A 14,067-nucleotide genomic window follows, 5' to 3' on the forward strand; every position below is an offset into this window, starting at 1 on the left:
ATGGGACATAACGGTGTTTTGCACAGTCCACGATAATGCCAGTAACATAAACTTAGCCATGGAGCTATGTGAAAAGTTCCCCGAAGATCTGGGATGCACTGGCCACACGCTGCAGCTGGCAATAAAGTCTGGTTTAGTCTTACCTGATGTAGTGAGGGCTATTGATGCAGCACGGAGAGTTGTCAGCCACTTTCGCCACTCTGCGCTGGCGACCTGCGGTGCAATCTGTGCTTTCAGATGAAGCAGTCACAAAACCAAGTGTCCAGAAATCCCTCGCCATGAAAGCGTCACAGTGGGAGCTGGTGGAACAGCTTATTCCAGTACTGCAGCCCTTGGCCAAGGCCACTGAAATAATGTGTGGTGAACTGCATGTGGGACTGTCGTTCATCTACCTGGTGATTTTCAACATGGTCAACATAACTCTGCGTGTTCAGTCATCTGACCTGGCTGCCGTGCGCAACTTCAAAATCACGGTTGGAGAGCAGTTAAAAAAAATGGTTCAAACTGGACTCAGATGACCTGGTGGAATCCATCCCCATTGTGGCATGTGGGCTTGATGCCCGGTTCAAGCATCTTCAGTTCATCCCGGAGAGTAAAAAAGAGGCTGCCCAGACCCACCTTCACGCCCTGCTTGAAGAGGAGGGAGAGCCGCTGGCAGCGACAGGTGAGTGCGCTAAATGAAATTAATCCAACCTGTCAATTTAAATTGTCTTCTATTTCTGAATGCGTGGCCTTGGTAAACTTGGTTATTAATTGTATTATAGGTGAGGTGGATGGCAGGGAGGGAGAGCCAGTGAGGGGGAAAAAAGCCAGACTAGAGCAGGACTTTGAGCAACTTTTCGGCCGCACTATCACGGTGGACGGAGAGCCGGTCATCAGTGCACTGCAGAGGAAGAGGTCCGTGATTATTTGCAAACACCGCACATTCTTACCATGCAAAACCCGCTGCAGTGGTGGGCCGAGAATGAGGACAGATTACCCCGTTTGGCTAAATTGGGCAAGCGTTACCTGGCCGTTCCAGCCACCAGCACGCCCAGCGAAAGGATTTTTTCTCTGGCTGAAAATACCATCACGCGACAGTGGCCGAGCCTTCATCCTGCCCACGTCGATGCCCTCGTGTTTTTACACGCAAACCAGGATCGAAAAACAGGAGCTGTGTCTGAGCAGGACTTTGATGGTGATGAACAGGTTTGCAGGTCCATGCCTGCATTGTTTTCCTCCCTTGTTTACAGTATTTTTTTGCACTGATGTGGGAGAAGTATACAGTGTAGCCTAAGGTGTATAGGCATGTTAAATTAATGTTAAAGCTGATTTACAGCTTGTTGTTGATATTCCTGATGTGTGATTTCTGATTTCTAAGCATGCTGTTGTCAATTAATACAGATTGTTGCAAAACATTCCCTCCTCCTGTGATTTTGTTTATGACAGAAAAATATGAATGACGTCATCAGCGACTAGTCGACGTCGACTCGACTTTCATCACATTAGAATCGACTTCAAAAAATCTGAAGTCATGCAACCCCTAGTTGATATATATCAATATATCAGTGTCACCGTGGTTTTATTTTGTGGTACATTTTCTGTATCGCTAATAAATCTCTACCTGTCTGATAACAGTCTAACAGGTAGGAAATAAAAATGGTCTAGTTTCACAAAAAGTACAACTTATAATGTCTCATTAGAGTTCTCTAGAACAAAGTGTGATCAATGTCACTAATCAATGTCAAAGAAGTTCATGTTACCAAACTGGACAGACTGAACCAAACTGTCCACAAATCACTGGATGACTTGACTCCTGACGTTGTCAGTATCCTCTACATGCCAGTATGTAAATCTTTGGTCAGTGCCTTCAGCAGTGAGGAGGAAACAGGCTGATGTGTTGAGGACAGCTACACTTCACTGACTCTGTGTGTTTGCATATGTGTCCTGCCTCTCTGCTCCAGCCGTTAAGAGGCCAGTGTTGATCAGTGGCTGTCCAGGCCTTTCACAGCCACTGACACGCCGGCAGCACAATGATGATGTCACTGATTCTACTGCTGGCCACCCTGGGGCTCCTTGTTCAAGGTGAGACTCTCTGCTGAAAACTTTGCTTCAGGATGCCACCAGGTTCACCACAGTGATGTTCTGCTATGATGGAGAAACACTGAAACAAGCAGCATGGACCTTCTTCCATCTGTTCTCCATGTTAAACAAATCATCCTCTTCTGTTTGGATGTTGATCATCTTTCTCCAAACTGGATTTGTCTCAATAACTCTTCTCCTCTTTTTCATGTTTTCCAGGTTCATCAGGAGAAATCACCCTGACTCAGTCTCCTGGAGCTCAGTCGTCTGCTGCAGGACAGACTGTTTCTATCAGATGTAGAACCAGTACAACTGTTAGAAGCAACCTCCACTGGTACCTTCAGAAACCTGGACAAGCTCCTCAACTCCTGATTTATGGAGCTACAAGCCGTCAGTCTGGAGTTTCAAGTCGTTTCAGTGGAAGTGGATCTGGGACTGACTTCACTCTGACCATCAGAGGAGTTCAGGCTGAAGATTCAGGAGTTTACTACTGTCAGCAGGGTTGGAGCACACCGTTCACACAGTGAAAAAGCGTCGTACAAAAACCTCCCTCAGCTGGAGAGGAACTGATCTGACCCAACAGCTGCACTGACACTAAACAACAGAGGTTTCACTACAAGAATATCTTCAATAATAATCACTTTCAACATTTTAACACTAAATATACTGTATTTAATCCAAAAAGTTCTGCTTTTTATACTTTCAGTAAAACAGGGATTGAAACATTCTTCTGTCTGTAGATGCTAACCTCTGCTGAAATACTTCAGTTCTACAGTTTAATAACATGTGGACACTAAAATGATTAATGTTTTAATCTTCCATCATTTTTCATAGAAACCCAAATAGTCATTAGTTAAAGTATAAACTGAATCTATAAAACATCTGGTTTCATTCAAGTTGTCAAATTATTTGTTCATGTCAATTTGACATTTTAGTCATGTTTTGTGTTTTACATTACAAGAAAAAAAGAAAAATGATGATTGAAACAAAAACATCCTGCAGTATGAAATTCAGCAACACTTGTATTTGCTTTTTCCATCCATCATTAATCTCTGTGGTTGAAGATTTTAGCACAAGCAGCATATGAATATTTTGAAAGTGAAGTTTGTTGATCACACTCTTTTTATTTCTCTCTACGTCGATGATATCATGCTGTTTTCTCCAGATTTAGGACATAATATTCAAAAAATGCTCTTGGTTTACTTAAAAGGTGATGCATTTCCTTTGGATACATTTGAAACAACAAGTCTTTATCATTATCTCACAGCAGTAATAAGAGATGATGGGAGGATGTTAATTAAAACGTTCCTCACATGAGTTTTGTATAAATTTTTATTATTACAGATAACTCTGCTGCAATTACAAGATAGTTATTTTTTTACAGTCCTGAGGGTATTTTATTGATTATGAAAGCAGATTATGAAGTTATACTACTGCCATCACTGGTTTGTACTGATTAGATTATAATTATGAGTTTTGTCTGAGTTTACAACCTCCTTTAATATTCAGTGTATTTGGCTGCACATGATGTGATCTCACACATTAGTTTTAAAATCATCACAGCTCAGTTTGTCTCTGGATTTAATAAAGTCACTGACACCATGAAGATAAAATCATTCACACACTTTGATGATAATAAAGATGAAAACAGCTTCTTTGATCAACACGTCTTTATTATGTGGAAAGAGTGAAATAATATTGAGACGCAGCAACAAGCTGGTAAATATTGCTGCTGAAACATGTCAGATGAAAGAGAGAGATAGTTACAGAGTGCAGACTGAGAGCAGTATGAGAGTAAAACCAGCAGCAGAGTCCCAGTGAGTCAGGTCAGGACTGGGAACACTGGTCTCTCCTCAGTGTCTCTGAGACTGGAGTCTGGGAGCCCTGGGTGGCCTCACAGGTCACAGAGCCCACCTTCCTCCACTGGTCTGCAGGGAGCCTCAGGGTGCTGCTCCAGCTGTAGCGGCCGTCCTTCTCCAGCACCCCGGGGCTCCTGCTCTGCTCCCAGCTGCTGCTGCTGCTGCTGCTGCTGCCGTCCACCTTCCAGGACAGACTCCAGTCTGAGGGGAAGCCCTTGTTGGCCAGACACATGAGCGTGGCCTTCCCCTGCTGCAGCTCCTCACTGGAGGGGGGCAGCACCGTCAGGGTGGGACGGACATCACCTAGGAGACACCAATCAGCTTAGAGGACAGGGACCACACGGCTGTCAATCAAACTCAACCTGGACACCTTCACTGTGTGAGACATGATTTAGTCCTTTAAGGAGTTTCTGTCAGAGGGTTTTTCTGCTCCACCAGTCACTCACTCACACATGGTTTCACTTCCCTTTCAGAAACCTCTCATGCATATCAGCACACAAAGAGTCCTCATATGACCTGAAACATGTCAAACTACACTGGAAATAAAAGAGCAAACACTTTCTCATCACAATCATCCAAAACCTGAACTATATGTTACTTTAAAGTATTTAGTGGACACATACACAAAAGCAGAAAATCAACCGACTACGATCAAATGTTCTACATGCGGATTATTTAAAATCGTCTTCAATACTGTTATCATCCAGGTGGAAAATAAAATCATTTGAAACAGTTTTATCTTTTCTGCACTTCAAGCTGTTTAAATGTCACTTTGACAGGAATGTGTAAAGAAATGTTTAGTGAAGCTGCTCTGAGTTAGCCTCCATGATAAAGGAGCAGAATTAACACATGGAGACTAAAAGTGCTGGAATTAAAACAAGATATATTTATCTGCCTCAAACATCCAAAAAAACATGAATTAAAAAGTAACTTTACAGTATTTTATGTAGTATTTGTGCAGAAACTTACTTCCAAGTTCCAGTCTGGTTCCTCCACCAAAAGTCCACCACAGTGATACAAACTGACTGAGCCGTCGTACAAAAACCTCTGACTGTAGAGAGACACGGCTCTGACTCTGTCTGACTGAACTCAGCCTACAAGATTCACTATTAAAGTTTAAAATAATCATTTATCTTCTGGCTTCATGTTTTCTATCTTCATATTCTTCGATCAGTTTTTGAATTTCTATTTCTGAAGTGAACTTTGTCACTTAGCAAAAACTTATTCATGCAAATATTAAATATAAATACAGAGAAGAGACAGTTTTCTTCAAATTTAAATAAGAAATAAAAATTGTGACTGAAATGATAAAAACATTTAAATATTTGACTTACTTCCAAGTTCCAGTCTGGTTCCTCCACCGAACGTGTACCACAGTGATACAAACTGACTGAGCCGTCGTACAAAAACCTCTGACTGTAGAGAGACACGGCTCTCTGACTTTGACACAAACACACTCAACTGAATCAGTCTCTGATTGTAAAATATCATCAGCTGACATGAAAAGTGACGATAACACAGAGACACAGATTTACACAAAACATGTTTTTATTTCACATATATTTGTTTTTAAATTAAACTTTATTTTCTCTTTAAATTCATTTAAATTAGACGGACGGCATTTGCAAACTCCTTGATTTCCATAAGCATGAAGCCAAAATTAGATGAAATTGGTATCAAAATATTTTCTAATCAATACTCTGATAAACAGATTGATTGATTGATAAGCAGCATGATGAGAGTGATCCAAGTCCCTGTTGGAGTCAGTCAGAACATTTCCATAGAGAGCCACTTTGCATCAGCAGCAGCATGCTCCAGTGCTCTGGGAGAGTTTATAGTCCTGAGAGTTGAACACTGGATGACTGACAGCTGTCCTTCATGACAACAGAAGACACAGAAATCCTCCTCATCACAAACATGACTTTGACCTCCGTCCTCATCTGGACTCTGCTCTGCTTCACTCAGGGTGAGAACATCATGTTTCTGTCCTGTGAAAATCATTTGGAGTGTATCTGAGTTTCACCTCAGCGTCTCATGTCCAGTGTTTCTTCTCTCTCCTCAGGCTCTGCTGGACAAAATGTTGTCTTGACTCAGTCAGCAGCCAAATCACTGCAGCTCGGTCAAACTGTTTCTATTGACTGTAAGGCCAGCAGACAAGTTACTCAGTACTCTGGTGCTCAATACTTCCTGGCCTGGTACCATCAGAAACCTGGAGAAACTCCGAAAGCTCTCATCTACTGAACAACAGACAGATTATCTGGAATCTCGTCCAGATTCAGTGGAAGTGGAGCAGGGAATGGAGTTGACTTCACTCTGACCATCAGTGGAGTTCAGGCTGAAGACTCAGGAGTTTACTACTGTCAGAGTCATCATTCCATCAACAGCCAGCATGTGTTCACACAGTGAAAAAGAGTCGTACAAAAACCTCCCTCAGAAACTGAACTGACTGCTGCAGCTGGAAGCTACTGCAGAGACTGATACACTTCACTGACACACACACACACACACACACACACACACACACCCCAAGAGAACCCAACCACCAGATTAAAAAACAAACCTCTTAATCATATTTTTTTTCATACCATTTTCCACGTGTTTTGTCACATTTGAAAAAGCACCAATTGCGTTTGATCATAAAAATTCATGATTGAAATTGAAAATTAATAACTTTCATATGTGGGGAAAAACAATCTCCTGTAAACACCTGGAATCTGGAAATAATAATCTACAGGTGAAAAAGGTGATCACATTGTGAAAACATTTACATTTCTCCATATCTTTTAATCCATATGTGGGGAAAAAGCTTATCGGTTGTGAAAGTGTCCAGTTCACACGTGAGATCACTTTTTCTTGACACATACTTTGTATCGTGTAGTCTTTATTTTCATTAACAGACTATGTATCTTTTATTCTATTGTGTATTCTGTTTGCTTTGATCTTCTTTCAATTTTATCTTTCACTCAACCTGAAAGGTGCCCTGACGCCTGAATTTCCCCGTTGAGGAATCAACAAAGTCTCATTTCTGTTTGTAAAAGTGGTTCAGTGGGACTCTACTGCCATCCAGTGGACATCAGAGAAAACATCATCACATGGAGAAACAGTGACACACACTGTAGAAATGAAATAGTTTTAAGTTTAGATTTCTACATATAAGCTACAATAATATTATCAAGAACAAGCTCCTCTAAAATATTTAAAGTATATTACTTTGCTTTAAAGGCAACGTGGTCATCTCAAACTTGTGATTTGTCCAGAATAAAACAAATGAAGTTTGAGCAGCTACAATAATTTTTTACACAAAGTAAGACATGAATTAAACATCAGGTGAGTCTGTTAAATTAGTAGATTTTTATTATCAGGAGGTTAATCGACACGTTTTATTCATTAATTACATTTCAAACAATCGATGATCATAATGCTACACTAGTGGTTTAGATCATCACCAGTAAATAACTATAATAATATATTACACAGTTTAAATATATTTTAGATTAGCAAAATAATTCTAAATAAGTTCAGTACCTGCAAAAGAAAACCAAAACCGTGTAGGACACCAAAGAAAACGTAATTTAACAATCAAGTCGCTTCATCGTTCATGAAAACATAAACTTGTTTTGGATCCATGTCACGGTTTGAAACTGATCAGTGCCGAGTAAAGTCTTTCCTTCAGAACTTCAGTCCTGCTGGAGAGAACCTGGTTCAACACGCCTCTCTGCTGCACTCATCGACACACTTGTGTTCATTCATATGAAAGCTGCAACTAAACGGTTTCTCCCTCGTGTGGACAATCGAGTGTCTTCTCACAGATCCAAGCTGTGTGAATCTCTTTCCACAAACTGAACACCTGAACGGCTTCTCACCAGTGTGGACTCTCATGTGTGTGGCCAAATTGTATCTGTGGCTGAAACTTGCTTTACAAACTGAGCAGGTGAAAGGTTTTTCTCCTGTATGAACTCTCAAGTGAGACTTCAGAGTCGAGCTCTTGGCGAATCTTGTATCACAGACAGAACAGCTGAAGGGTTTCTCCCCTGTGTGGGTCCTCATGTGGTTCACAAGATATCTTCGGCAGTGAAAAGTTTTTTTACACTCCGAGCAGCTGAAGCGTCCTCCTGAATGACTTCTCATGTGAGTATTTAAAGAGTTCTTAATGTGATAACTTTTACCACAAACTGGGCAAATAAATGGTTTCACCCCTGCTGGGATTCCATCCTGTTCCTGTCCCTCGTGTCCGAAGCTTGTAGCACAATCAGAGGAGTTAATGGATGTTTCTCCAGTATAAAATGTCACATCACTTACAGATACGTCATTGTCCTGCAGACAGTTTGAACCTGGTTGAGGCTCCCTGGTTTCCTCCCAATCACAGCAGTCGTTACTCTCAGCTCCAGACACGTCGTCATCAGTCTCCGGTTCAGAGGAGTGTGACATCTCATCATGAGCAGCTGACTGTAAATGAGAATCTGGATTACAGTTCCAGGCTGGTTCTGGTTCTCCACAGTCCTCCCCATCAGCTTCCGTCTCCATCAGAAGCTTCTGTGAGGACTGAGGTTCCTCTTCATCATCTTCTTCACTCTTCACAGGGACAGGAGTGAAGGTGAACTTGGTGATATCAGCCTCCTCCAGTCCTGGAAGCTGCTCTCCCTCCTGACGGGTCCAGAGTTCCTCTTGTTCCTCTTTAATGTGTGGCAGCTCTGGTGGGTCCTCCTGGTCCAGACTGGAGCTCCACTCCTGCTGCTCAGGAGGATCCTCTTCTTCACTCACCGACAGCTGCTGGACATCTGTGGAAACATTAACATGTTAAAGAAAACTGTAATATCCTGTTAGCATGTAAACAACTGAAATAAACACTGAATGCTTCACATTTTGTACAAAATCCTGGGAAGTTATTCAAACTCAAACGAGCACATGATGTGTTTAGAGTTTTGTCCGAGCAGGAAAGCAGCTGTGATTCCACGCTCACGTTCGTTACAGCGCCACCTTCTCGCTACAGGAAATGACGGTTCGCTGTCTTACTGGGATAGAGGCTGAAAGGAGGATTTGCCTTGTAATTATGAAATTTCATTTGTTTAAAATTTCCTGTCAGTGATGTTGTTATCTGCTTTATTATTGCATGTTTTTTTGTTTTTTTTAATCACTTTGTATTGAATCGGTTTGTAAAGCAGTTTGTAACTGTGTTTTAAAAGGTTCTATATAAATAAAGTTCAGTATAATTATTCAAGGGTTGTATGTCAAGAGAATACTGCACTTTACTTTTACTTCTTCTATGTCTTTATGCATTTACATTAGCAAGCTGTTTAAACATCATATTTTAATTTATCCACATCCTGTCATTCTTTTACAGCGTCGATATGAAATCTTTTTCTCTTAGAAGATTATAATGCGGAACGATTATTTAAATTAATAATTAACTTAATAATATATACTGTTTCATTGCATTAATGTTACTTAAGATTATAAAGTTTATTGTGACAACTGGAGAAAGTCATCGGTCCATCAGCTCCACATGGTGATTTCTTTCAGGCAGAGGCGTCTCGTGTCTGTGACATCATCCACAGGAGACAAAAGCACTCAAAACAAAGATGAAATACAGAAAAAAGATTCTGCTGCTCAGACAAAAATACCATGTGGAAACGCGCCCTCACATGTCTTTGTCACAAGTGTTTCATAAACACATTTAAAGGCTCAAAGTGTGTAAGTCAGCAGATATGTTCATATCAGAAGTTTTTACTCCCTGATGTCAGTGTCGGTTTTTAAAACGAGCATCGGTGACCAATCACACTGACAGTTACCTGTTACTTCATGTCTTTACATCCATATTTAAAGTGAAATGGGGAAAACAGAAAATTTTAGAAGAACAGAAACTTTCTCATACTGAATATAAATGAAGAAAGTTGTTGAGAGAAACATGTTAACACAGATCTTTAACTGGATGGTGGGAAGTTAGTTACAGTTTGCATGAGACTGATTTTCTTTCACACAAATGTTATGAGCATGTTGAGCCATTACTGAGAGTTTCATTGCCTCATTGTGATATTTGTACACAGGATGATAAAGAGCAGAACCGACCTGTTCTGTGTAACTGGACCTGAGGCTTGAAAACAGCGTCCAGTAGTTTCCGTTGTCGACACAGTTCCTCCTCGTACTCTGCTATCGTTCTTTCAAACAGCTCAAATATCTCTTCAGCAGCCGCAGTTAGTCGCTGCTTCATAAAAACTCTCAGCGTTTGGACTTTAGACATTTTCACTGACTCACACGAACTTTTCCTCCAGAATCACTCGGTTCCCAGTCCGCTCGGCTCCGTCTACTTCCAGCTAACAAGCTAAGTTAGCTTCATTAGCTCCGCAGGACAGCAGCAGATGATTCAGCTGTTAAAAAACTGTCTGCTCACTCCGGTGATAAATCAGATCACGGCTCCGTCTATTTCCAGATAGAGAGCTATCTTCGTTGCAGGAGGTAATTCAGATATTAGACACTTCACAAGTAAAGTGAACATCACTGAGTCTGTTCAGACATTTTGGGTCTGTTAACAGTTTGTTCTCTGGGGAGCTAGCAAGCGACGCTAACGTCCTTTAGCTTCGCATTTATAGCTTTTTTCTTCACTAAACTGAGAAGCGAGTCAGAGGAGAAACTTCCTCAAAGATCTCAAAGTTCACTTAAACAAGTTGATCCACACAGACTTCGGTGGATCTCTGTCTGTTCATCTAATGGAGACGCTCACGACCGCTGGTACAAACCGGAAGAAGCTGAAATGTTTGTCACGGTTGGAACAAGCACATCCGGTGCCATTTCCCAGATGATTTTCAAAATAAAAGTGGTCTGTACAATATATATATATTTTTTTTAAGAATTAACAAGACTGGAAACATCCAGATCCTTAAATAAATAAATATAGAGATGCTACAAGTAAATTAAAGGCAAACAGTACAAAATGTATTAAAATAATCATGTGTTTGGCAGCAGAACGGCTCCTGTCAATGATATTTCAAACCGTCTGTTATATCATTGGATTATTATCACTGATACGTTTAACATGAAAGCAGCATTATGATTCTGCATTTGGTCAAGTTGGGAATTATTTTAACTACTTTATGTACTGTTGGAGAGTTTATCTGTTACAATAGATCTGTGGTGTAAATCTGAGGTGTGTTTTAGTGTTTATGATAAGTGTGAGAGGAGATGTGGGAGTGGAGGGACATCAATATTCTGCTAAACAAAGTTTCTCATGTTGTAGAGAATAAATACAGTTCATAGATTTATTTTAGATTATAAAATCTGAAGAACCTTAAATCAGATGACAACATAGGCCAGAGGAGACAAGGACACACAACATAGAGAAGAGCCTTAGGAAACCACAGAGAGAAGAAACTGGAAATATGTTTTCAGAGTGCTGAAAACTTCCCGCTGAAGTGTTATGTGAGTCTGCTGACGTCTCTGCAGCCGTTTGCCTGTTCAACAGACACCTGAAGACGAATAACAAGCACCGTTCTGTATTTACAGTGTCTGCTCAGGGGCACAGGAACCATTTTGACTGACAGATTATGTTTTTGTATGATTTATTCATAAACCAGAATGTGATTATTGTGTTTTTTGAACACTGGAGATTATGTATCAGGCTAAATGTCTCTGGGGAAATGGAAATTATAAAGCATATCAAACCTCACATGTGACTACACTGAAACAATGATATAATGTACAAAGTAATTCTTGCTGACGGACGGACTCTCCTTCTCTCTCTGACTTCAATCATGTAAATACAAATCGTTCTAACTAATGAAGACACAGATATTCAACTGGATGGTGAAGAAAACAAATTCATAAACTTGGGATTGAAACATAAGAGTTGAATCTGTTGTCTGTCGTCACTTCACGTCTCCAGTGATGTTGTGATGTATCAGATCAGCCCGATCAGCTGCAGCATCCAATCAATAACTGATATCCAACAAGGAGGCGTGCTGGGTGTTAAAACGACTTCTGTGAAGGCGGCTCTTATAAGTCCTCGCTCATCGCTCCTCAGAGCACAAACAAGAGCTTTGTGATGACTGAAAGATGGCGGACCAGAGCAACTTCTGGTTCCATTTCAATATGTTTCTTTTGATGGAAAACAGAACATGTTTGTGTTGCAATTTGGCGATTAAAGATGCAAAAACATTTGTTCGGGGTTTGCAGTCTTGGTTCATGCATGAGTTCGGTGAACCGTTACACCCCTTTAAAACAGCTGATCTAATCACATTTAAGTACACAATTAGTTCTTAAACATGTTCAGAGTCGTTACCTGCTCGTGGCAGAACATCAGAGCAGTATATTTTACTGTTGTATTGTCTCTGTTGGTTTCTGTACAGTTCCAGCTCTCCACCTTCACCTGCTTCCGTCAGCACACTTGTGGTTTTTGACCTGTGAATGCCAAGTGAATCTTTTGTCACAAACACTGCATTTAAAGGGCTTCTCCTCGGTGTGCAGGGCCATATGTGTGGTCAAATTCGCCTTTTTAGAAAACCTTTTACTGCAAACAGAGCAGCCAAATGGTTTCTCTCCAGTATGAACTCTCATGTGGTTCACCAGCGTGCATCGCAGACTAAAACTTGCGTTGCAAACTGAGCAGGTGAACGGCTTCTCCCCTGTATGAACTCTTAGGTGAGTCGTCAAATTTGAGCTTTTCGTAAAAGTCTTACCACAAAATTGGCAGGTAAATGTTTTTTCTCCTGTGCGACAGCTTGTGTGGATCTGCAGACGATCCTTATCGAAACCTAACTGAGGTTCGCTGCTCTGCTTCACACCTTCATTACTGTGTGAGGTTTTATTACCAGCTGCTTGTACGTGTCTTTGACCAGAGTCCATGACTGGTTCTGATCCTCCACAGTCCTCATCATCTCTCATCCAGATAGGTTGTCTCTGATGAAGCTGTGAGGACTGAGGTTCCTCTTCATCCTTTCCATCACTCCTCACAGGGACAGGAGTGAATGTGAACTTGTCATCAGCCTCCTCCAGCCTTCGAAGCTGCTCTCCCTCCTGACGGGTCCAGAGTTCCTCCTCCTCCTCTTTAATGTGTGGCAGCTCTGGAGAGTCCTCCTGGTCCAGACTGGAGCTCCACTCCTGCTGCTCAGGAGGATCCTCTTTATTCTCCAGAAACGTCTTGACATTTGGAGGACACTCTGAAAAACACAAACACAAGACATAAATGTACCATTATCAATCATTTGAGGATATTATACAGAGAGGTGAATCCCAAAGGCTGGTTCTGAACTGGAGTTGGTTCTTAATGAAAAGGTCCAGTGTGTAAGATTTAGTGACATCTATTTCTGATGTTACAAATCGCAACCAACTGAGCAGCCCTCGTCTCACGCCCAGTTTGGAGTTGAGCCTTTACTTCTGTAACTAGCGTGCATCACATCACATGTAACAGCCGTTATGTTAATGTTGATACACGGCTGTACCGCTGCCATGGTTACCAGCTGTAGCACCGTTATTTTGGATCACACTACCTTACCTGGCATATCCTGCCTCTGATTAGCTACATCCTGCCTGTTACGTGATGCCCAATCAATACAAAGTGTAAACAGGGATGTTGCACCATATGAGAAAAATTACAGTATGTAAACCTATTCTACCAGGACCCTCCACAATAAAAGTATGAACTTGAACATATGACCTCTTTAATAAAAGCCTCCACACACCTGCTGTGTTCTGGACGTCAGACTTCCCAGCATCCTGCAGCAGTTTGCTCTGTCGACACAGTTCCTCCTCGTACTCTGCTATCGTTCTTTCAAATAGATCAAATATCTCTTCAAAAGCTGCAGTTAGTCGCTGCTTCATAAAAACTCTCAGCGTTTGGACTTTAGACATTTTCACACGATAAAAACAACTTTTCTCTCCAACAGTCAGTGTTGTTAGCAGGTGTGACACAAAGTCCTTGTCAGTTTACTTCAGCCTACTCTTACTACAGGTTTGTAGACTGTTGGGAGAGGACTCTGGTGGACTCCGGTGGACTCCGGTTGACCCTGGTTGGACTCTGGTGGACTCTGACGGACTCTGGTGGACTCTGGTTCTGGTTTCCTCCTTCTGTTTCCGGGATGAACGGCGATCATGCGACGGGGCTTCTTCTGTTCGCCGCCATCTTGTACAAACAGTGAAAAGAGGACATGGAAGTGCT

General features: G+C 41.4%; 2 protein-coding genes and 3 gene segments (V, D, J or C); 2 read left to right on the forward strand and 3 right to left on the reverse strand.

The window, feature by feature from the left end:
* The first annotated feature begins 1,952 nt into the window (after positions 1-1,952).
* LOC115578293 (immunoglobulin kappa variable 1-39-like) lies at positions 1,953-3,434 on the forward strand. The segment is given in 2 exon segments: positions 1,953-2,064; positions 2,281-3,434. Coding segments are annotated over 2 exon segments (360 nt in total).
* Positions 3,435-3,713: 279 nt separating this feature from the next.
* LOC115578291 (Ig kappa-b4 chain C region-like) lies at positions 3,714-5,412 on the reverse strand. The segment is given in 2 exon segments: positions 3,714-4,223; positions 5,255-5,412. Coding segments are annotated over 2 exon segments (492 nt in total).
* Positions 5,413-5,788: 376 nt separating this feature from the next.
* On the forward strand, positions 5,789-6,313 carry LOC115578298 (Ig kappa chain V-III region MOPC 63-like). The segment is given in 2 exon segments: positions 5,789-5,886; positions 5,983-6,313. Coding segments are annotated over 2 exon segments (267 nt in total).
* Positions 6,314-7,252: 939 nt separating this feature from the next.
* On the reverse strand, positions 7,253-10,674 carry LOC115578276 (zinc finger protein 316-like). The gene is made up of 2 exons (XM_030411170.1): positions 9,987-10,674; positions 7,253-8,698 (listed from the first exon to the last, which is right to left on the reverse strand). Exons 1-2 carry the CDS (start codon positions 10,156-10,158, stop codon positions 7,623-7,625), a joined length of 1,248 nt encoding a protein of 415 aa, XP_030267030.1. The 5' UTR covers positions 10,159-10,674; the 3' UTR covers positions 7,253-7,622.
* Positions 10,675-11,140: 466 nt separating this feature from the next.
* On the reverse strand, positions 11,141-14,045 carry LOC115578287 (zinc finger and SCAN domain-containing protein 2-like). The gene is made up of 2 exons (XM_030411182.1): positions 13,592-14,045; positions 11,141-13,069 (listed from the first exon to the last, which is right to left on the reverse strand). The coding sequence occupies exons 1-2, from the start codon at positions 13,758-13,760 to the stop codon at positions 12,276-12,278; spliced, it is 963 nt and encodes a 320-aa protein (XP_030267042.1). The 5' UTR covers positions 13,761-14,045; the 3' UTR covers positions 11,141-12,275.
* Between the last annotated feature and the right edge of the window lie 22 nt (positions 14,046-14,067).

The sequence above is a fragment of the Sparus aurata genome, unplaced genomic scaffold (assembly GCF_900880675.1).
Source record: "Sparus aurata unplaced genomic scaffold, fSpaAur1.1, whole genome shotgun sequence".
NCBI lineage: Eukaryota > Metazoa > Chordata > Actinopteri > Spariformes > Sparidae > Sparus > Sparus aurata.

Coding starts and splice junctions, on each gene's coding strand:
- LOC115578276 (XM_030411170.1), bottom strand. CDS start 10,158: ATGTCTAAAGTCCAAACGCTGAGAGTTTTTATGAAGCAGCGACTAACT. Junction 8,699..9,986: donor GGTCCAGTTACACAGAACAG/GTCGGTTCTGCT, acceptor ATGTTTCCACAG/ATGTCCAGCAGCTGTCGGTG.
- LOC115578287 (XM_030411182.1), bottom strand. CDS start 13,760: ATGTCTAAAGTCCAAACGCTGAGAGTTTTTATGAAGCAGCGACTAACT. Junction 13,070..13,591: donor TGACGTCCAGAACACAGCAG/GTGTGTGGAGGC, acceptor TGTGTTTTTCAG/AGTGTCCTCCAAATGTCAAG.